General features: G+C 30.5%; 2 protein-coding genes across 3 annotated transcripts in view; both read right to left on the bottom strand.

The window, feature by feature from the left end:
• Positions 1-400: 400 nt before the first annotated feature.
• The window catches only part of LOC107445248 (calsyntenin-1), a 229,905-nt gene continuing 205,175 nt past the window's right edge, over positions 401-25,130 (bottom strand). The window contains exons 7-15 of one of the 2 annotated variants that reach the window (XM_071186415.1): positions 23,582-23,848; positions 21,932-22,110; positions 20,094-20,313; positions 15,751-15,902; positions 12,616-12,983; positions 10,762-10,907; positions 8,636-8,822; positions 6,786-6,958; positions 401-4,244 (exon numbers count right to left, since the gene is read on the bottom strand). In XM_071186415.1, the coding sequence (XP_071042516.1) occupies positions 20,155-20,313; positions 21,932-22,110; positions 23,582-23,848 (605 nt within the window). In that variant the 3' untranslated portion in view covers positions 401-4,244; positions 6,786-6,958; positions 8,636-8,822; ... (2 more) ...; positions 15,751-15,902; positions 20,094-20,154. Of the gene's footprint in view, positions 4,245-6,785; positions 6,959-8,635; positions 8,823-10,761; positions 10,908-12,615; positions 12,984-15,750; positions 15,903-20,079; positions 20,314-21,931; positions 22,111-23,581; positions 23,849-25,130 lie in introns of both variants that reach the window. The other variant, XM_071186417.1, reaches the window with a different exon arrangement.
• Positions 4,062-16,714, bottom strand: LOC139426891 (calsyntenin-1-like). The gene is made up of 7 exons (XM_071187020.1): positions 16,694-16,714; positions 15,751-15,902; positions 12,616-12,983; positions 10,762-10,907; positions 8,636-8,822; positions 6,786-6,991; positions 4,062-4,244 (listed from the first exon to the last, which is right to left on the bottom strand). Exons 1-7 carry the CDS (start codon positions 16,712-16,714, stop codon positions 4,062-4,064), a joined length of 1,263 nt encoding a protein of 420 aa, XP_071043121.1.

The following is a 25,130-nucleotide window of genomic DNA, read 5'->3' as shown; positions in this document are numbered from 1 at the left end:
GAAAAGCGCGACAGGAAATATTAATGGAATATTACATAAATGCTTGTTTTTTTTCATAATTTGTTCAATATATTGTTATAAAAAATTTTACATTTTCCTTTAAAAAATTCCATTTTGATTTCAGTTGCATTTAATAGAAATACTTTCATAAAAGCAACCACAAGATTAAATAAGTTATGATTTATAGGTTGGATTAAATATAATCAAAACTCATCACTGGCTATAAAAAGTGCAAACTCGTGAAACCCCTTTAACTCTCCCACGAAACCCTAGGGTTAAGCGGAACACCATTTGAGAACCGCTGTTTTACATAGACAGCTCTACAGTTAAAAAAATAAAAATTGATAACACAGACAGCAAGTAAGTCTTTTGTTTTTTAAATAAAGAACAAAATACTAAATGGGGGATAAAACAGATTTTATTGCATTTACAGCAACATAACATACAGAACACAGTCTGTTTCTTTCACGTTGAGGTAAAACTCCTTACAATCCTAAAAAGCAATCCCTGAAAAACCTACAAAATGTCTGCTTATAGGTTCTTCTGTATTCTTAATCAACAGCAATTTTTCTTCTCTTTTTACAAGAATAAACAAGTAATCTTGATTTATGTTAAAAATTGCTCATAATTTCTTTTAAATCTACTAGTCTTTTTTTTTATATATATATGAAATATATGTACTTATTAAACGTAAAAGCAAAACTGGGAGTTAGTAAAAATGTTATTTGCAAATAGAAGAAATTTTCCAACTTCAAAAAAATATGTTAACGACTAAATGTAACCGACATACAAACTTCAAATTAAGCACTGAAATCGTTAAGAAATGCCAACTGTAGTCAATATGCTAATTTTCCACATCGTCACTGAAATGCTCAACATATTCGTTTGAAGTTTTACCCCTGTTATATTAATTGACCCTTTAAATAACTTTAACAATTAAACACAGATATTTAAATTTATAGATATGAACACAATAATGAAAATTTCAAATGTTTTAAATTAATAGCATTAACATTCTAACAGTAACTTTTCTAAATTAAAAAAAAAATTAAATGGCAAAAGATATTTTTTAATTTTTTAAGAGCAATAAATGTAAGATTGGCCTAGTTATAGTATTTTTTACTTGTAAAACAAATCTAATCTGAGCAAAAAAGTGCCAAAATTAAACAAAAATTAAATTGGATTTTTTTTTCCACAAGTTATAAGATGATAAATATTTCCATATTTTTTTTTTAAATCAAATTTACAGATATTTTTTATAATTATTTTTTTAAAAAAAGAGGAAACTTTTCCTTAGTCAAATATCATAATCTATAGCTGCAATAAAATATAGTCAATGGTTGGCATACAAGTGAATGAAATGAAAGAATTTCTATAGTATAAAAATAAACAACCACAAAATAAATAGATAAAAAGCTGATGTTTCAATACAAAATTAGAAAATTCATAATTGAAATAAAAATTTTTGATCAGTGATTAGAAGCTAAAACAAAACCAATAATTATAAATTCATTACACTTAGTATATCAAAATTTAAAATAATACTTTATAAACATTCTATTGTTTATACATAATAACAAATACACTGCTTGATTAATTAGTTGCTTTTAATTAACTTTATTTCCGAAATTCCCACCACCTGTATCAATATACTTTATTCTTACTTCAAGTATATCATTATACTCTACAAAGAGAAACATATGGAATGTAATGAAATATAACAAAAACAGATATACACACAAAATCATTAGGCCAAAAACAGGCATCTCTTATCAGTTTGTTGTTTTGAGACACTCACACCATTTGCCATGCCATCTTAATCGCAATATTCCCGAACTGTAGTCTAAATTTGCATGAGAACCCCATACATTAGTAGGTAGTAAATGAAAATACATTAGTACATGAAAATTTTAAGGGATCTTTTGCTCATGGTGATTAATGGAGTTTGGGTGGATTTTAGAATGTAGGAGGATAGGTGTTAATTAAGACCTTCCTTCTCGCTTCCGTGAAAATGACGGGGTGAGGTTTCGCCCTCTATTTCTCGCTCCCGTGATAATTCCGGGCTGGAGTGTTCCGTAGTAACGTGGCAATAAGAATAAAACTAATTAATTTCTTTTGCCAGGAAAAAATTTTATTTCTAATTTTACACACCAGATGGCAGCACTAACAAATAAAAATAGGCACTTTTATGACCGTTTTGTTGAAAATTAATCGACCGTTAAAGGGTTAAGAATGTATGGTAATTGGCACTTGGGTCTCAAAACCACAAACTAGAAAGAATATCCTGTTCAGAACCTTAGTAAACTAACAATTCAGACACAAGGGTTGGGTATGATAATTTTATTAACAATCATTTAAGGCAGTCTGTAATGTTTGGCTACATTTTGCAAAAACTGATGGCAAATCTCTAAAAATAAACACTATGGCACAGTAAAAAAATCAAAACTAAATAGTAAGTTCTAATTACTCTGAAGAAGAAGAAAAAAAAACATGGTTATTAGCCAACAATTACAGAATGCCTAACGTAAAGTTTTTTTTTCTTTTCATCGTTATATTTTTTTTACAACTCCAATCAACAGTAGTACAATTGAAGTATTCACAGAAATAAGATGCGCCAAATTTGGCTGAAAACTGTACAAATGCCTGACTGCTAAAATAAGTACACTTATACACCCAGCCAGATAAATTGACATCACAAGTAAGTTCTCTCTCTAAGCCCTAAGACAATTAGTTTTAGGATTAACTACAACAAGCATGCGTTTTTAAAGATACAACACACATATGTTATTTTAAATACAGACAAAGAAAAAATGTTCAAAAATTTCGATATGTGTTTCCGATTTTTATTATGACCTACGATGATGTGCGAAGGTTAGAGGATTAATTCACTTTTTTTCTTCCCTAGCTAGCATTGTAGACTTACAAAACTCCAACTGGTGCTGTTGTAAGAGCTTACAAAGCTCCAACTAGTGTTGTAAGAGCTTACAAAATTCCAGCTAGTGTAGCTAGTACCACTGTAAGAACTCCAGCTAGTGGTGTAAAAAGCTTACAAAACACAAGTAGTGCTGTAAGAAACTCAAGCTAGTGATGTTGTAAGAGCTTACGAAACGTTTGACCTTTACCGCCTGGATTTGCAGGTCAGGGTTTGTCTTTACAGAAAGTAATAATGGCTCAACAGAATAAATGCTCAAGCCAGAGTTTTTTCCAAGAAATATTTACTTTTTAAATCACGAAATTTGTTTTTAAGTTTCAACAGCATAAGCGAAAGTAAATGCAAACCCTGAACTTAATCCTAAAAAATTTAGGATCTAGGATCACTTGTGCAAATAACTACCGTTTCACAATTGGTTTACTCTCTAAGAGCTACGGTGTATTTAAAAAAAAGGGGGAAATCCACAATAATAAGTGAAGTGTTCGATCAGGTAGTTATGGTGTGCGACAATTTGTGCAAATTGTGGGAATCGAGAGGCATGTCAAACCACACTGTAAAGGCTAAGCGTTTGCAAAATGTTTTTCACCACATCAAGTTAGCGTTTACTTCCAAGCATAGAAATAGGAAATGATTAAACAATGTCTGTTTAAATTGAACCCGTGAAGAACTTATGGGAAATTTTAAGTACCTCCAAATTACTAAGATACTTTGCGCGCATATATAATATATATGTATACTTTAAGAAGGATTACACAGGAACTCAAATTTACCACATTTTATGGCACTAGTATGACACATACATAAGTATATATATATATATAAATCGATGGCCTAATAAAGATGATCCCTTCGTTCAATGAGAAATTAACACTGTAAAAGAAAAATAATAAAACTGCACTAGGTAATTTACAAGAGGAAAAAAAAATAGACAAAAAAACAATTTTACAATAGACTGTCAACAGCAGCTTATTGTGAAAGTTCTAGAAATTGGTATCCGCATACAATCTCTAAAGTAGCTGGGGGATTCGCTGAATCTTCCAGATTGATGTCCACTCTTCCAGTTGTTTTAGGTGCAAAGCCAAACAGCTATCTCTGGAATGCATGTATGTGGATACGTGGAAATGCTTGCTCAGAAGTTGAGAGTTGAGTCATCCCACTCCAACTCTTTGGTTTTGGTCTTCTGGGCTCCCCCAGCATCTTCTTCTTCTTCCTCAGAGGACTCCCCGTCGTCACGGTAGCTGCTCCCATCATCAGAGCTCTCGCTGTCGTCTTCTTCGTTTAGAGGTCGTGTACTTTGATCCTGCTCAATTTGCTGGAAAAAAAGGAATAATATTGATGAATTATTGGGTGGTAAAATAAACACTTTAACTAAGAGAAACAAGTAATGCTTATTTCCTTCCTCTTTAATAATTCAAAAAAATGAATTTGTTTTTATCATAAATATGATTAACAAAATTGTAATAAAATGGTTAAAGTTTGCTAATTTGAAGACATCTCAAATTCTGTGTTGGGATTTTTTTTTTAAAATTTAAGATGAATTAAACTGTTAGTAAAATTTTCTAAACATCTTTTTACCTCTTAAATTAAAAATAAATAAATAAAAAAAAAACAACCTTAACTATTTGACTAAAATTTTTTATGCTTCATAAGGATTCAAGCAAATAAAATAAATTTAAAATTAAACAAATTTATTACTTAGAACTACTTTAGAGGAAGAAAATATGAATTACAGTACACTCTCGATTATTCGTGCGCGGATTATCCGGTTTGCGGTTTATCCGTGCTCCTTTCAAAGTCACAAAATTTTTTTTAAAGAGAAACATTTTCAAGATTATGATGCATGAATAGAAATCTTGTCAAATCAGTCTCGCCATTTATTAACAGAATATGAATCTAATGTTTTTTATTGATAATAATCGCTGCAATGAAGTTATAACACTTTTTGAAATCAATATTCATTATTGATGCAGTATATGGAATATCATGGTCTACGTTATCGTGGAGAAAGATCGCTTGATGAACTATCTTCTTCAGATATTGAAGAATATGATATAACAGTATTTTTGAACAAGGAAAAGAAATCAAAGATCAGGAAAATTCGCTTCAAAGTGATGTATGTGAGCTTGACTTCCAGTATTTAACAGATGAGGAAATTGTTACTAACTGTGTTGTTAAATCAAATAGTGATGATGCAGAAGATGTAATAAATGAGGGAAATACAATTCCTGATTCTGCTGCTCTACAATCTGTGGAAACTTTATTTGATTGATCATATGGGAGAATGAGGATTTGATTACGGTGACATTACTACGGTGCGTAAAATATGTGTCAATATACGGCAAGAGATGAACAAACAGCAGAAGCAAAGACGCATTTCACATTTTTTTAAGCAGTAAATGTTAAATTCCTAGTTTGATGTTATACAGCATGCAAATGTAAGTAATGTTTATATTTTTTGTACTGATGTTCTTTTTTTCTTTAATAAAAAGGAGTTTTCGGATTATCCGTGTTTTTCGATTGTCCGTGCGACCCGTCCCGCTGATTAACCAGGATAATCGGGAGTGCACTGTACTTTTAAAATAACTATATATTTTAGGCAATCTAAAAAATAGAACATATTACATTAATACATTTTGCAGCTAATAGCTATTTCAAAAGCTAAAAAGTAATTAAGTTGACCAGTGTCTCCCCAAAACTAAAACAACTTTTAGCAAAAGTTTCTAAAAAAGGACATTCAGAAATTCATTCCTTTATATTTTTAATTTTATATTCTGAAAGCAGAAATGCCTGGCAGCTTTTCTAACAAAAAATACTAATAATAAATAAATAAATAATGATAATAAATAATGTCTAATGTGTTCTCAATTATAATAATAATAATTTAAAATAATTGTAAAGGTAAAGTATTATGTTTTTGAAAAATTTTTTTCTGCAGTTTTAATGGGATGCTAGTCAGTTTATTAATACACCAATTAATGAGACAAAAATCGATAAATTCAACATTTAATTACACTTTTTAATTAGTACTATGTATAATCATTTTTTTCAAAATAACACATTAGACAGGGTTCCTTTAAGTTTCATAACATACTATAGAATATGAATTATGAAATCCATAGATAAAATTGAATACAGTAACTTTCTGAGGCAGACTTGGTTATTTGAGACTGATTCCCAAATATGTGACACATTGCTTTATCTTTAATATACATTTAAACTTTTTTTTTCTTAATTGGAAAGAGGTCAATATAGGATTTTATACCAGGGTTTGCATTTTTGTCAACAATTTACAAAAAAAATGGAATATTAATTATACAAAAGTAGATTTTGAAAAAGAATTGCTTTTGAAGTTAGAATTTTGCAAAAGGTCCATTTAATAATTTATTGAACTTAATTTTTTTTCTTCTAAATTTACCCATTGAATTAGACATAATGAATTTAGTGAATTTATTTGACCATTTCATTAAAAAAAATTTAGGAAATTCTCTTTGAGGCTATGAATTTCGTATTTAAAATTATGAATTTGAGGCAATGTTCTTAAGAGATTGAGTGTAAATAAATACTCAATCTCTTAAGACCTTTTACAAAATTCATAGCTTCGAAAAGAATTTCCTAAATTTTTTTTTTAATGAAACGGTCAAAAAAGATTCGCTATTATTCCTAACTGATCCTTGAATTAAGAACTTAGTTAATCCTTTAGAAAATTTGGGGAAATCTTTTTTTAGGGTCCTAATTTTAATGAAGAGACTTATTTTTTTTAAATAAAAAAAATTAACTTACTATTGATTAGGGCAGAAATCTTGAATAAAAATATATATCAAAAGAAATGAGGAAAGGGAAGGAAAAGACTTACATCCATAGGATTGACTATGATAGTGAGAGAAGAGTCGTCCCAAGCCATTTCTTGGTCTTCGTCTCTGGATTCTCTGGATCTGTGATGTGCAGCACGGATTCGGATCACCCCTAAAACTATCATAAACACCAAGAATCCCACACACACTACAATGATGATGGCTACAGCATGACCTGAAAACAATGTCTCTTTAATTTGTGCTCTTTCTTAAACAAAGGGTGACATTTAATGTTATATACACATACATCTGAAAATTCTTATACATTATTTTAAAATTATAAGATTTCTTTCTCTTTCTAACTTGGTGTTTATGGTAGTTTTAGGATCAACCGTAAACTATCATAAACACCAAGAATCTCGCAAATACTACAGCGATGATGGTTACATCAAGACCTACAAACACAACAGTCTCTTTAATGTGCTTTTCTTTTTTCAATTTTGAAAGTTCTTAAACAACTATAAAATTGTGGAAAAAATTTTTTTTTGCAAATCAACGATTAGATTTCTTAGCCTGGTAAATAAATGCATTTAAAAAAGCTTCAAGATTTTTTTTTAAAAAAATAGTACTCTTTTTCTTAAATTAACGAAACCTTTTCTTAAATAAACAGATATTTTAGTACAGTTTAGATGTGCTGTGATGGTTCAGTGGTTAAAGCACTGAACCATTAATGTGAAGGATTCTTGTTTAAAACATAGTGGTTTAAAGTCTATACAGCTTCAGATTGCTGTCTAAATAATCATACACTTTGAGGCATACATTTTTCCTTATTTTAACATTACCTAAGTTAAAACTGAAAAAGGATACACAGATGCATTTTTTAGTCCAACTTATGGACTCCTAAACCACTCCTTAGAGTTAACTGCAGTTATGTATAATATGCATGAACCACATTCATGGAAAATTCGTCACCATTGTGGAAAAATTTTTAGTATATTATTCAAAAGAAAAAACCGTTGAAATTCCTACATCCTAACAAGCAGATCAATCTAGCAGAGATAAATAAAATAATTTTTTCTATGTTTCACGCCGGACACTTTTCCAGCGATTACGTCTTTGCATTCGACTTTCAAGCATGCTAATATAAAGGATGAGTGTTTTCTTATTTTCTCTACCTACACTAAAGCGATTTAAAATCACACATCGCTATTCATATTTACTGGACTTAAGATGGCACATCATGTTTCGCATTTTCCCAATTTTATATCAAATAGCATGCTTTGCATTTACGCAATTTAAAAGCCACTATTATGTATTAATGCAATTTTAAAATTAAATATTGATACCCGTATTTGTGCGATTTAAAAAATTATACATTGAGATTCATGTTGATACAATGAAATAAAAAAAAGTAACAAATTTTGTTTATACAGAATGAAGTCATATCAAATATTATTAAGAATCCTTTTCAAAATATTACAAAAAAATTCCTATAGAAATGAAACAAAAAGTACACATACATAATGGGTATCATAAATAAATATATTTAAACAAGAAAAAAAGAACTCATAAATCACAGCACATGTAGACGAATGAAATAAAGAACAAGGCAAGTTGATTGCAGGAAGAAATAGGGAGGAGTTGAAAGACAATTAATGGTAACACCTAAACCTCCAATAAGACTTGTCATCAATTATTCATCCTCCAATTAAACTTGTTTTGGTATAAAATTTATCTTCCACTATTGTGATCTGTCAAACTTTGTGACAGCATTTATATTTTCGCCTTGCTTAAATACCAAATTTCAACTCTTAATATATATACATTTTTGCTTTTATTTTTGAAAAGTATAAAAATGTACATTAACAGCTGTCTTTACAAAACGATTTATATATAACAATCAATAGCTTACTTGCGGATGTCTTAGCTATCGCTTCGCTTCCTTCTCCGAGGCCATTGTCCATGAATCCAGCTGCACGGACTTTGGCCTCCTTGAACTCAACTTTGTGGTCATGCACTTGGGCATGGTTTACGGGTTCTAGAGGCGGTTTGGGATCTGCCTCATGACCAGGTTCTGCCCTTGGGTGAATGACAGTCAGCTGAAACAAAATGGTGTTAGCATATGAAACAGTAAAACCCTTATTATGTAATTGAATAACAATCTGGAGTTTTGCTTCGCCTATATTCATAAATGACGGAGGAAATTTCTTGATGCCTTAAAACAAATTTATTAATCTACTTCTTCTTCATAATCTTTGCATAATAATAATTCTTAATAATAATAACAATCATGAGCAGTTCTTACCTTGCTATGAGTTATAAAACATAAATTGTAAATCACATGAATAAGAATTGCTAGGGATCAAGCTAAGATTTTTCTTTTCGCAAAATGCGAAAGAAAATAGCCAACATGTGAGTATAAAAATAACTATTTTTGCTGAAATTCAAAAGGAAATTTCCATGTTTCCTTAAGGAATTTCCTTAATCCCTACCTAAAACCCTGAGAATGTAATCTTTAGATTCTTATATCAAGTGAACATGAATTTTGATTAGGAATCAAGTTAATAAGACTCGCAATATGCTTTAAAAAGTTATACTAACTAATGTCTAACTTGATTTATCATTGAATTTTACCACACAATTCATATGAGCTCATTTTAAGGTATAAGATTAGAAAATTAAGTGTTTCTAATTGTTACATTATGACCTAAATATGTTGACCTATGTAATCTTCTCCTTCACTGTTCCTTCCTTAAAAACAAAATATTATAATAAGTTATTGTACGAATTCACTTTATGATACCAATTATCTATTTTTATTATTTGTATTCATAGTTACAGTCATATTCACCTATGTTTGACCAATAAACCTTTAAACAGAATTGGAATTTTATTATCAAGTGAAGAAATAAAATATGAAAAATTACTTTACATTTCATTACTTAATTAAACAATGTCATTACTTTACTTTACATTTTCATTTCCTATTTAATTAATAGATAATTTGCAATAACGCCTGTAATTTGAGGGTTTGATTAGAATTCTTTTTGGTTCACTAATAAACCTTTTGCAAAAATTCAATTCAAAAATTAAAAAGATTAAAATTTAAAACAAAAATAATTAATTTAAACGTTTGACAAAATGACAATGTAGGGAATAGACTGAAAAGCATAATTTTGCAAACAATTTCCTAATTTAGATACATAGTTTTTAAAATAAAATTAAAGAGATTACAATAGAAACCGGATAACTCAAAGTAGACAGGACCGAGTTGACCTCCAACTTTTCAAAACTTAATATTTAAAAAAATATGTAAATAAAGGGAAACAACACAATTTTTAAATTTCAGAATTTAAATTAAAAAATAATTATTTAAAGAATATTTACTAACATTAAAGGATCAGGGTACATTTACTACATTACACCAAGTTACAATATTCATTATATTACAGCATCAGTTTAATTGTACCTTAATTATCTAAAAGATTTTTAACACACTATTCACATGTTTCAATGTTCAACACACAAAATTGTTTTTCAACAATCAGTCCTAGTAATAGTCTTGAAATTAATCATAGTAATTGTTTCGCATGTTGTGTGTATGCATTTGTTATTATTTAGAAACAAGACTGAATATTTTCCCCACTAGCTCTGATTTATGGGAAACTCAAACAATCGAGACTACTGTATTCAGATTTTTTTTTAATGATACGTAACACAAAAACAAAAAAATCTCAAAAGGTATATTATAAATGAATTAAGATCTTTAAAAATAAACCACGATGAAATTGCAGTCAATAAATACAATCTTTTCACAAAAACATATTACATTAGTTTTTTAGCAAACAAATGTAATAACTTTTTTTTATAACAAATTAATTACATCAGTTTTAAAAGTAAAAAAGAGGCTTTTTATAAATTCTTAATGACTTCTGTTAAAGAAGTCGTATTCTGGCTATAAAAAGTCATAAGACAAAAACAGAAAAGTTATTAAAAAAATTATATTAGCAAAAATAACAAAATAAAAACTATACTTACAGTTTGTATATACTCATTGCTTACAAAGCGGCCATTCAACTCGGAGCAAACCAACTTGAAGGCACGGTTAAGGTAATAGGCAGGCTTTCTGTTGTAATAAACTATTTGACGTAACACTAAGTCATAATTATGAATAGTGTCAGCCCCTAAACAAAACAAAAAATTACAATTAAACAACACAAATTTTTTTTAAAAAAAAAAACACTAATATTACACTGTCAAGCATATGAAAATAAATTTTTACCAACGTAAATATCTCCAACTTATTTTATTAGCACATTTAAAAAATATAAATTAGTAAACATTCCAAAATTAATTTATTTTGATAATAAAATAGACAGGTCAAGACTAAAATTGTTGCTTATTTATAAAGATTGGTGTTAAAGCATTTTGTAATAAAATGTATACAAGATGTGGAAACAATCAAATATCTTAAATAGTCATTGAATCGAAATTCGGAGATCATGTGTAAAATATTTTTAAAAGATGCATCCAAAGATACCAAGCTCAACAAGTCATAATCTTAATAAATCCATGCACTTTAACAGACTAAGTTTAAGCACCCCAACACTTCTGGAACTGCTACAGTTTACAGACACAGGCAGAAACATGCAATTGGGAGAAAGGACAGAACTGGATTTTGGGTAACAAAAGGTTCACATCTAGAACCTTCGTAGCATCACCTCGTCTGTCTTTGCACATTGCTTAGTTGTAATAAACAATCATTTGGACCTTACGAACCATTTAAAATAACTCTGTATGTTCCAGATTGCGATTACTTAGAAGATTAAGAAACCGAAACCATAAAAAAAGATATGTTAAACTGAGATAAAATATGGTTTTGCATCAGATTTTTCAACTTAAAATATTGTCTAAATAAGTTAATTAGCATATTTGAAGTTATCCTTACAAATCAGTATAATTGAATTTCTGCATGTTTACTTCAGATAGTAGTTTGAGCCGGGATGGCACAGAGGATAGAGCGTTTACCTTCCAATTATGTGAACCGGGTTAGCGATAGCTGGTTGATGTGAATCCCGCTCCGGCTCGTACCGACCACAGTGATGACGCAAAGATATCCTCGGTAAAAAGGGGATTGCCATTGTGCTAACCGTGAGAGGTTTTAATGGTTTTCCTTTCCATGCAATGCAAATGCGGGCTAGTTTCATAAAAAAATCCTCCATGAAGGCAAATTTCTTCCAATACTTGATCCAGGAGTTCCCTTGTCTTCTGGATTGAGTTCAAAATTACAAGGTTACGGAGTTGAGCATTAGTAGTCGTAAACCCAAAATTGGGTCAGGTTTTCAACGATGGTTATAAAATAACAGCTTGAAATTTATAATTTATCATATTACAGATTTAGTTGCACGACAGAGTATAAAGTGACGACTGAAATTCGCATCCACTATACTTTTTAGACAGATGTCTGCTTTTTCATTTTCTTCAAAAATGCAGTGGTTAAGAATCCAATGAAGAACAACTTTTACCCAAACAAAAATATTCAATAAAAAAGCATTTTAGTTTCCTCTTCAAGATAAGAATCACTTATTGTGAAGAAATAGAGCAAAAATTGCAGACTGGGAGTCAATACAAAAATACTTTCTTAAGTGGTATGCATGGTTTAGTATGGCAAATTTTTTGCTTTCTATCTCAGCATCAAATTTTGTGACAAGATTAGATTCCTTGGATTATAGGCCAGCCCCGGTTGAGCTTCCTCACAAAACCATCTGGGCGCAATGATGGAGCTATTCATCTCTAGGTCAAAAGTGATTTACGGTCTTAGGTTTTTCCTTTTGCACATTGCTCCAACATGAAAAGAGGTATAATTAAATTTGAAAAATAGTACACACTCACCAAAAATAACGAGACCGTCCTTGTTTTCTTTAAAATGAATACTGAGGTGAGCCATAAGGCTGATGGGAAGTTTGAAATATTCATGGTCAGGGTTGAGGGGTGGGTATACTTGAACAGTGCAAGAGTCCAGCTTGTGGTCCAAAGAAACGAGGCTGTTATCCATGCCGTTGTGCATGGGCACCTCCTCATCTTGATCTTGACTGATGAGGACAGAGACAGAGGCAAAAAGCTGAATGCCCTGCTTGAATGCTTCATATTCTCTGGCTAAGTTTGGAGTACCGTTGATGGTAATACTGGGAAGTTCTGGCTGCAAAACCATTATATAAGCTTCCACTGATGGTACTTTGACGGTTTTACCCTTTGAACACCTGTGAAACAAATTTGATATTCAAGATGTGAAGCACCATACAATATTTTACAACATAAATTAATACAATACAATATTGATGAAGGGAAATAAATTTAGTTGGTCAGCATTATTATTTAGATGTCGTCGTCCGCCATTAAGGCAGAAGGAGAGCAATTTTTCTTGTTTTCCAGTGGCGCCATTTATGGCCAAGAATTCAACTTCTGTCACACCCGTTTATAGGGTGGATCCATTCACACAGCCATTTATTCATCCACAGATCGTAAATTTGCCCTGAAAGATTAATCTCCAATTCAGTACCCCCAGAGATATTGATTTGTTAAGGGAACATGAAGGACTTTGTGACCTGATAGAAACATGCACAAGTAACCATTTACTACACGGGTAGCCCTTGGCCGGCTGGATTCCAACACCTGTTCTCATAAACGTGAGTCCAGCGCCCTGCCATTATATTTTTTTGCAGATACTTATCTAAATTAATTGTTATAATTCAGACAGAATAAAGCAAAAATATCATATAATCTTTTTATAAGTTCACTATTTGTTTAAATAAATACTTATAACGTTGCACCAACTCTTCAGCTTATACATGTTTGACTGTCCAAGATCTTAAAAGTATAACTCAAATTTTGTCTCTTAGCTTGGAAGTCAAATATTTGTAATAATTATTATTTGTAAAGAAATAATTTTATTGTCGAACTTGTATAGTATATAATTAAAAATAATATTTTAGAACAGAATAAACTTCAATTTTGCAAAGAATAATTTGACATCCATGTTTAAGCACTTCATTAGATAAACAGGTACACCAAATTAAAAGATTGAATGCTAATTTATATTGCAAAAAAGTTTCAGGTAACTTAATTTTATTTTGGGTTCTCAGATATTTTAAAAAGATGGGAATATTTGTATACATTAAAATTCAAAATTGTTTTTAATCATTTTAAAATTTAATACAAAAAGTCATTAAAAAATCTGTTTTGCAACTTTGAGTAAACTAGTTTACAAATAAATACAAAACAGTTTTGTTTCACACAATTATTTTTTGAGATATGAAAAAATAAGTAAGAAAAACTAAATTTATGATATTTCGTCTAGATTATGTAACACATCCATACTTTTAGAATCATGTATTCAAATCTGTCATATGAAAAAAATACTAATTCTGATAAAGTATATTTTTGAATCTTCTTCATAATGTCAACTGTCATTTGTGCTTAATAAGCTAGTCCTAAATGGGACTTTTAAATCTTTGGCAACACGTCAAATAAGAATTGGATCAAAACTTTAAAAAATATATATATTTATTTTTGACTTGAATTTTCTACTTATTGTATATCCTGATATATACGTCTATTTTTCCAACTCTGAAATGTTACGAAAATCAGAGGGTCAACTAATACACAGTTAATAAAGTCAGACATTCATTGATCAGAAAATGTGTCGGTGTATTTATAAACTATTAGATATAAATAACTCAGTATCAATTTACCCCTTTCAAAAACTATTTTTAATATGTTATACATGATCCGTTTTGCATTTTCTCTCACCACATTTTCTTTTTATACAAAGGTATTCTTAAAAGCAATGCTTTACATTATGTTAAGAAGAAAAGTTAAAATAATTTATTAAAAGGTATTTCAAAAAGTATAACACAATGAAAACTTTTTAACCATACCATAAAGCTACAAAGTTTAAGATTCTGGAACGTCACTTAAGTGAGGTTGAATAAAGCAGCATAACCTTATGGACTCTACCTTGCAATGCATTCTACTTAAACCTCACCTGCTGAGTCCCACAAAAAAGTCCAAAGAATTTTAAATTCCACACTTTTTTAAAAACTTTACAATAATATTTGAATCTAAATTTTGCCACATAATAATGTTTGACACATGACTTCTACAGGAGTAGAGTGTATATTTCCTTCTTTTGTAAGATTTTTTTCTCTTGATTAACTAGTCACCTGTGAGCATTTGTTAATGCAACTTTATTTGAAGGTAAATGTATTATATCCAGAGAATTATAATATTTTTAATTTGAGAAAATTTTGTATGTTTAATAATTTTGTTCATATTTTTTAATTATAGAAATTTTTATATGAATTTTTTTACAGAAGTCAGTTCGTATAAATAAACTTAAAAGAAATTTGCGTTCTCGGAATCAAAAATAGGAGGTTGGCTTATTCACCAATATGTGGTAATTAAAATTTTCTGAGTCTGATAGCATAACTTTGTTCATTAAATTTTGCGTTTTGTCTTCGGGTAACCAATTAAGAAAAACATTTTTTGCGTCAGTTAACAGAAATATTTATGAAAAAAATACTGCTTTTTTTTTCTTTTTAAATTTTGCATTGAGCATCAAATAATAATTTGCAGAATTTGTGTTTTTTTTTTTTTTTTTTTGGAAAAAAATATTGAAACAGTGGAAAATATTGAAGTTTCAAAATATTAAACAGAAATATTTCTGAAAAAAAATGCTGTTTTTTTTTAAATTTTGCCCTGAGCATCAGATGATATCTTGCAGAATTAGTACTTTTTTTTTGAAAAAAAAAAATATATATTGAAGTGGCAGAGACCTTCCTAAATTAAGCCCTTTTCCCGAATTTTCTAAATTGATAAAAAATTTTAAAATTTTTCCCTGTTTTATGGCTACCCTAAGTATATATGCATCAAAAACTAAGTGCAACATTTTTTTTTTGATCACTGTAAATAGAATTATAAGAAATAAAATTTAAGATTTAAAAAAACAAATACACAGGATATACTCACGTGACAGTGGTACTAATTTGAACACTACGACGTCCAGGGGTAGGAAATTCTCTTGAATTTACATATCCTACTCGAGATATTAAATCTTCTAGGTTGTTCTTGCTGTTTCCTTCGACTGTTACTTCACTAAGATCTGAATTAGTCAAAAGCTCCTGCAATAAAAATATTACATATAAAAATTTTTTAATGCAATGTAGAAAAATAAATAAGATTAGACAAAATGTCCCATGATTACCGGTGCTAATAGAAATTCTCAAACCCAGAATAACCCTTGAAAAAAAACTTGAAAAAAAAAAAAAAAAAAATTCCTCTAATGATGGATTGAGAAGGATGAGCAAAGTATTAAAGTATACAATGATTTTCGAATTGTAATTGATTATTTGCTTAAAGTCGCGGTTAGTTCTATCCCCAGTTCAAACTAATGTGGCATCGTTCCTTGTTTTATAAGTAAAGAAAGTTGGCGTGCAGCGCTGTCGAGCCATTTATTATGAAATTGTGGAGATTTAAACACCACGACCTGTTGTGGGAACATTTTAGTTTTTATTTGTTATTAACCTATGAACATCCTAGGAATTAAGCAAAAAAAAATAACAATAATAATAATTTTAAAATAGATTTTTTAATGACAAAAGTCCTGAAAAATATAACTTAATAATTAGGATAAAAGGTTATTTCTTTTAAAATTATTGTAGGACTAGTAAAACTTATAGTAGGTTAAAGTATAGTAAGACTTAGTAAAATAAGCAAAAGTAGGAAAGAATTTAATTTAAATCTAATTTTTTGCAGCTTAAATTAACTTTTTTTAGGAATTATTCACATAATAAATTTTTGAGTTTGTATATACCGTATATTCCGGCGCATAATGTGCCACGGCGTATAACGCGCACCCGTAATTTCTAATAACTTTTTTTAAATTTTAAGATATACTCTTCGTATAACTCACATGAAAATTTGGATTGTACATGTGCAATATCTCGTCTAGTATCTATAGAAAACCAGAAAGCCTTTCAGTGTGGGACATGTTTAGATCCCACCTTACAGATAATGCAAAAAAAATTGTTGAAAGAATGTAACACCGATGTGGCAGTTATTATGGGCGGATTGACACCATTAGTTCAGCCATTGGAATTCTGCTTTTAAAGCCAATTTAAAAAAAACAGTGGAACACTTGGTTGTTGGAGGGCGAGAAAACCTTTAAGAAAGGAGGATATATGCATCATGCAAGTTTGGAAACAGTGTGCGAATGGATATTAAAAGCATGGGATGAAATTAAGCCTGAGATGGTTAGAAAATCATTAAAAAATGCAGCATTTCAAATAATCTGGACGGATCAGAAGATGACTGTTTATTCATGGATGAGGGTAACACAGATGATGAAGACGAAACAGATTGTGATGACGTGCCTGAAGAAATAACGGAAGACGAATATAATGAACTATTTATGTAATAACGAAAATCAATAAAGTATATAGGTAAAGGTATGTTATTTCTTTAAAATAAAAATATTTTTCTAAATTTAAATTTTTTTAATCTATAATTTTTTATATTCGGGGTATACCGAGCACCCGTAAATTCCAATGTTATTTTTTGTATTAAAAGTGCGCGTTATACGCCGGAATATACGGTAAGAATTGTATTTAAGTAATCAACTGATGTAAAAAAGTAAAATTTTGATAAAATTTAAAATGGCAAGTAGATAAATGAAAATTTCATAGGATCACTTCACATTAGGGACAGATAAATGCGATTTAAACTATTTATTCAAGTATTGTATATCTAATTGAATATGTAATTTCCTTCATAACGGCAAAATGATAAATTTTCATAAAATTTTTTAAATTTGATTTTAGTAAAGTTAAACTTAATTCAATGATGATTCGTGGTTTTTTTTATTTTTTATCTGAAATATCATGGACTGACTACTGAGATTAATAATTATCTCATGCCAATAACATTCATGATGCCAATTAGTTCATATAATCAATTAGTTCATATAATCAATGATGGATCACAACAAAATTTAGATCATAAGCTATTTTAAAGCGGTGGCATAATAAGTAAATTTATATGCCTTTTTGTAACTTTTTTCAAAAACTGAAAAACAAAATATTGTATGCAAATATAAATTTAAATGCAGACATATTTAAACTTTCGTAGTTTATAAACAAAAACTTTTTTTTTTAAACGGCAGGCACTGAACTCTCGTTCTTTACCTCGGAAGATGCCGGAAGTGTTGCTCATTTAATGTTACCTAGTGGACACCTGTTCAGGGGTGATTGTGAGCCCAAGTCAAAATTCCGGAAAATTTCCTGAGTTAAAAACAAAAAAAAACAGCTTAAATTGAAAAATTAGAAATAAATTTAAGCAAGGTTTTTTTTCCTTTTTCTCAATATTTCTTGGTTTACTTAAAATATATTTAAAATTTTACACATTCCTATGATGACGTGGAAGTAATTAAAATTTACAAATATGTCTTTCTTTGAGTTAACGATCATAAAAACTATTTACTGATGGAAAAAAAATTATTATTAATCATGAATATAAGCTTGTAAAGTATCTGACTCTCCCTTACAAACAAATAAAATAAACTGTGTTTTTAAGTTCCACCTTTGAAAATGTGATTTTCGGAAACTTCTGCGATCAATGATTTTTTTTAAACGTCTGGACCTTCGATCTCCGAAAACTTCCGGATCACTGTTAGCGAAAAATCCGGAAGTCCGGATTTTTTCCGGAGCACAATCAGCCCTGCCTGTTCATAGGGTGGACTACATTCACACAACAAAGAACAACACACAGAGAGAAACATCCATGCCCTGAGCGGGATTCGAACCCGCAGCCACTTGCTTCACCGTCAGGCAAGCTGACCGCTCGGCCACCTGGCCGGCAATATAAATAAAAATATCATTTATTATATATAAAGTGCAACATTTTTTTTTTGATCACTGNAAACACTGATTAAAAAAGAATAAAATAGTTGTTTTCCCACCGTTTTTTTTACCCTTAAATCAATACAATCATAACAATATCAAAGAATCAAACCCAAGAATTAAAAATTGAAGTATGAAAACGTGAAATAAATATATATTTTAAGGGTAGCAGAAATTATTAATGACTTATAAATGAATTAATATCTCTTACAATGTTATAAAATGCATATAGGTATTTTGCAAAGTTATTTAATAACTTAATTTTTCAAGCTCAATTCTTTGATTTTGAGTAAAAAATTAAGGGAAAAAAATATTTTTGTTGTATGAACAAGAATCATAATAATTAAAGACAACAGTTAAATTTTAACTACAAAACAGTCTCTCTTTTTTTTCCAGACATTGACAAAACCAGCTATTACATTTGGGATTTATAGTAACATAAATATTGCTCAACAATTTTTAAATGAAATAGCATTAAATATACATATATTTGTAGATATAGTTATTGAAGAAATTAGTCAGAAAATAACATCCTAATATATGAAGACTCTTGGGGGCTCAGGCTTTTCAGAATCTTATTTTCTACGAATTGTAAATTATAACGTTTGTTTTAAAACAAAAATTCGTCTAGCAATTTTTTTTATTCGTCTAGCAATTTTGTTCTTCCTTACTATATATTGTTCAAATAAGTACCTCATTAAATATAATTATTTTGTGCATGAACTCATCCAGACTTTTTAAAGAAATAAGAATTATTTCTCTTAACAAAAATATTTTTATAAATAAACTATTTAAAATAAACAATTTCTATGATACAGCATTTGCAAACTATACCACATAGAATTTAAAAACCTATTATGTTTAGAAACCTAGAAAAACAAACACAGAGAAAATAAAACTAAGCCCAAAACAGTTTAAAGCTGAAATAACAATGTATTCAAAAAAGTATTTTAAATTTTCAGTTTTAAACTATAACATTTTGTTTAGTCATATATTGGTTAAAATAATATGATGTAAATGCAGAGTCTGCATATATAACGAAAGAACAAGCTGAAAAAATACAAGTACAGTAAAATCCCGATTATCTGACATTTGATCAATCAAGTGACAAATCTAACGACAAGCTTTTAACACATTTAACCATTATTACAATTGATGTTGTCAAATTACTATTGTTACGATTAATAAGAAATATGACCGCAAAAAAACTGCAATTAAAAAAATGTACCAGTGTTTTTTATGATAGTGAATCATGCTTAATGATAAATAAAAAAAAGTTTCTTTACTTTAAAAAAAAAAACTTTCAAAATAGCCATTACTTATTCAGTTAAATATTACTCATAGTTTAATGTTCATGTAATGTTAACTCATAGTTTAATGTTAATTGAGAAAGTCTCAGAACTATCTGACGATAACAATTTTCTGACCTACTCCTAGTTCTTAAGTAGCAGGATACTTGCGATAACAGAAAATAAATTCAATTTATTGGCATTATTGTGAATTCTTTACCTTGCCAGCATGCTCCAACAACAAATGTGGTGTTGATATCTTTAGCAGGATGAAGAGGCCAATCATCAACAATGTCTGGGTTGTTGGTTTGTATTTTGAATTGTTGTCCATCCACATAGAGGGTAGACTGTAATAATAAAAGTTGATAAAGATGAAAAATTCTCACATGATTTTCTGGATAACTAGAAATTAACTATTATCAGATAATGCCACAAGATAAGCAGCATGGCACTTTCACGTACTCCGTCCAACAACGCACATTTGGAGAGCAAAACTTTTTAGTTTTATCTGACATTGTTGCTGTAGTTAATTTACGTCACACTAGAGCTGCACGATGGGCTATTGGCGACGGTCTGGGAAACACCCCTGAGGATGATCTGAAGACATGCCATCACAATTTTGATCCTCTACAGAGGGGATGGCACCCCCGCTTCGGTAGCCCAACGACCTGCATGCAAAGTCGAGCACAATATGGTAGAACAGTTTAACGAGGACCAATACCGCACACCCTCAGTCCCTACGCAGACTGATCCAAGTGGTAACCCACCCGCACACTGACCGTAGCCAGTGATGCTTGACTTTGGTGATCTGCTGGGAACTGTGTCTTAATGATCAGTACACTGCGGGACAGTTTTATCCGACATATAAAATGGCATATTTACAATTAATTGAACCATAAGTAATGAAATAATTGTATATTTATACATTATTAAATTGCTCCCTAAATATACTTGGATTCCATCATAAAATGATGAAGAAAACAAAATAACATTTATTTCATACTGACAGGACAAGAGAGAACAAAAATATGAGAAAGAATAAATCATTGGCACAGCGCCATCCATGGATATTAATTTAAATCATAAATTTTAGCCATTATTCAACACATATGCTTGCATGATATTTTTTTTATAAAAAAAAACTTTAAATATACAATCTACAATAGTATCATATTTAATGATTATCAATATTTCACATAATGATAATTATGAAATGCAATATTATCCTGTGTTGATAAATTTTATTTGGATAGTGAAAATATTAACCATTGTAAAAACAATGCAATTAGTTCAATGCAAATAGTTGGAAAAATATCACAATTTATAATTAAGTATCAATATATTTTTACAATACATTTTTAATTTCCTATGAGCTGCACAATCAGTCTTCCCGATGAGCAGACCTAGTGCGTTCTCCAGAAGTATCAACTCTTTCAGTACCACCACAATGGATGAGATACCGTTGGTTAATTTGGACGTCTAGTTTCTGCCACACTAGATGGCAGCACTGAGACTCTATTTGGATGCTAAAGTGCACTAGGAATTTAATTTTGCCGGAAATGTCAAGAGCCAATAAGGCACTCCAGGGATCTTTTACATGCCGCATAATCATACGACATGGCCGCTGAGGATTCTCTGCATCCCGAAAAATCTGGTGCCTGGGCTGGGGATCGAACCCGCAGACTCGGGTTCAGAAGGCCGACATCAAAACAACTGCGCTCCCCAGCCACTTTTTACAATACATCTCAATATTCAAATTTTTACTTATCAGCTATCGGGAACAATATTTGTTTTGGCGATAATTTAGAAAAGCTGTAGCTAACACACCTTCTTATCCTTATAACCAATAAGTACCCAAAATTCTTTGATAATTATTTTTTCATGATTCAAAGTGGTAAATCCATCAACAACAAAAAATTATTACACAAACATTTTAATATTTATAGTACAATTATAGCTTTTTACCTCCGGAAAGTTCACACTGACAGCATAATGATGCCATTGGTTATCACAGACTTCGGGCATTTTCCATCGCCATTCTGCAGGTCTAAATACACTGGGTCTTTCTTGGTAAAACTCCCTTCGCAGCAGCAATATTAGGCGACAATTCCTTACAAATATTGAGTAATGATGGCGATTCATTTCTGAAAGATAATTTCCACGTATAATTTTAGAATCCAACAGAAAAATTCATGTAAATAATAGCAACTTTATCCAGACAACAAAAAATAAGCACCTTTTAAGTACTTTTTAAGCACTCATAAAATATTTTTAAGAACTATATACATTAAGGAAAAGCAAAATAATTTACAAAGACTTTACATGATCATGATAAAAGAACTTGTTTCTGACAAAGAACTCTTTTCTCGATTATATTAGCCATTATAAAATGATTAAGAGATTTTTCAGTTTGATATCAGAGGGTGGAAAATGAAGTCTGAAATTGAGAATGTCTTGCAAAATGCAGCAGAGTTGCACATGAGAGTGCAATAATCTCACCTAATCCAGCTCAGTATACATGCACATACAGACTCGCAAGTATTTCGTCAAACATGTAAAAGTATTGGCTATTTCATAAGCTATGGAGTACGTCGAAATGGACTGTGCTTGAATGAATTGTGAAAACATTGTATAGGACACAGTGTAAAAAGCACACTTTTACACAATACGTGGCAAAAATCAAACAAAGTAAAGAAAAAAAAATCTCATTTTCGAAAAGGGAAAATTAAGCACTTTAAAAAAATACCCAACAAAAAAAGCCCTTTAAGGGTTTTTAAAAATGCTATGCACCATCTCTCTCTCTCTCTATATATATATATATATATATATATATACAGAGAGAGATAATTATATATATATAGACTGAAGAGCCATTACATTATGACCACCCTCCATTTATGACAATGGGCTCACCCAGGTTTTCATGGTTTCTCGCCCAGGAACAATGTTTTCATGGCGCACATTAGGACCCATATTCCTCATAGAACAATCCCCGACGCCTGTAAGCTACTTGAACATAGTTGCAGACCAGGTTCACCCATTCATTGCAACATTTTTTCCTGCGGGGGACGGTGTTTACCAACAGGATAATGCACCATGTCATAAGGGTCGAATCGTTGAGGAACATTCCAGTGACTTTCAAGTCATGTCTTGACCCCAAATTCACCTGACCTTAATCCAATAGAGCATTTGTGGTCCTACTTGGAAAGCCAAATTCGTGCTGCCACGCTACCCCCTCGCAATGTGAGGGAATTGCAGGACCAGTTGGTGAGCGCTTGGTACCAGATACCTCAGACTACCTATCAGCCTACACAGGCCACCTACCAGCACCACAGACTACCTTTTACCTATCAATACTAGGGCGGATGCTAGCAGTTTTGAGGGCTAAAGGTGGTCCTACGTGTTATTAGCAGGGTGGTCATAATGTAATGGCTCTTCGGTGTATATAATAGAACAAATTACTAAAAAACAAGATACTTATCAATAAGTTGGGCACAAAACTGTCAAACTACTTAGATGACTACCTTTTTTAGGAATATTTACTTGTTTTTGTAATCTGGCATGAGAAATAATAAAATAAATAGAGTTAGCATTAATTGTGAAAAAAGAACTAACTGTGGTCATCAGCATTGCAAATGATATGTTCTTTCATATGAGTGTCATTATGGTCTGGGTAAGGTTCATGCTTCATCCAGAATGCAACTGTGAAATTGTCCGTCAGATTGTGACTCAAGGTGCTTTCGGGGATGACCACAGCATTGGAAGTTCCGTCAAACTCATAGATCTGATCACTTTCATGCCCGTCATCAGTAGGAAGGCTTCTTGTCCATTCGGCACCAATGCCTGGACTGGGCAGGAGGTCAATACTATCTGAACTGGCACCTGGAGTAGAAATAAAAACAAAAATATAGAAACAATACAAAAAATGAAATTCAAAAAGTTTACTAACTATTCAAAACAAACAAAAATGATTGCCAGACATAAGATATTATCCTTTTGTTTGAGGGGATTGAATCTAGTTAACATGCGTTATATACTAGTGAATTAGTATTTAATATTTATAGTGGTAGTTACGCCACATTACTCCCCTTCCAGAATCTGTGATAGTATTCGATGAACAAATACCACTAGTTGATTTACGCCGTTTTTTTTTATTTTTAAATTTATATCATTTTTGCTAATTTTATTTTTTCTTCATTTCTGTGTTCATTTATATTTCTTTTTATTGGCTGAGAGACATTTTACCAGTTATTATTATTAGTTTTTTTTTCTTTTTTTTTTTAGCGCTATATTTTTAGGCAAATCAACTGTTTAATGGTGGACCAACCATCGATATTGGCAAGCTCATATCTCATCCGCGGTCAACATTATGAGACAATGTTTAAATTGACCATGTCAACCTTCATCTATCAAAAGGTACCTCAAGATCGAATCAAGTTAACATGTCTTATATACTAGTGAATTGGTATTCAATATTTATAGTGGTAGTTACGCCTCAATTTAACATTATCATCACAATATGTTATAGAGTCATTCGATGGTGATTTTTAAGCTTGTATAGCGTCATTTCAATGAAAAAAACAAAAATCAGTACAAAAAAAAAAACAAAAAGTTTGCAAAATGTTAAAAACATAATTGATGAGCAGACTTAACTAATTTCTATTCTTTTTCTTGTTTGTTCTTTTGTTACACAAAAAATAATCACCCCAATCTAGTATAGCCTGTGAAAAGCAATCAGTAGTGATTCTTTTTCATGATTGGTTAAGAACTTAGGAGAGCTAATTATTTTTTAGAGTGGTAATAAAGAGGGCTCAATAATCTTGTCTTTAGTCTTAAGAAAAATAGAATAAAAAAAGTTTCAGAAAATCGAACACAATTTGAAATCAAAAGTGCATTGTTAATTAAGGAAGTACAGTCGGCAAAAAAAAAAAGATATCACCCTGAATAACTTTCGTTCTAATGATCGGATTTTCACGAACTAAGTGTTAATCTTAATGGTTCCTGGGGGTGACCTCAAATATGCTAATTAATTAGTGCTAACTATTAATTAAGTTACGAAATCAGACACAAAAACGTACTTTCTCTGAATAAACATATATTTTTTCTTACATATTTGGATTTTTAACCTTCAAAATATAGGGGGTAGCCGCAATCTGGGAAATAT

This window comes from Parasteatoda tepidariorum, chromosome 10 (genome assembly GCF_043381705.1).
Source record: "Parasteatoda tepidariorum isolate YZ-2023 chromosome 10, CAS_Ptep_4.0, whole genome shotgun sequence".
NCBI lineage: Eukaryota > Metazoa > Arthropoda > Arachnida > Araneae > Theridiidae > Parasteatoda > Parasteatoda tepidariorum.
Note: the sequence above shows the minus strand (reverse complement) of the source record. Positions and strands in the feature narration are given on the sequence as shown.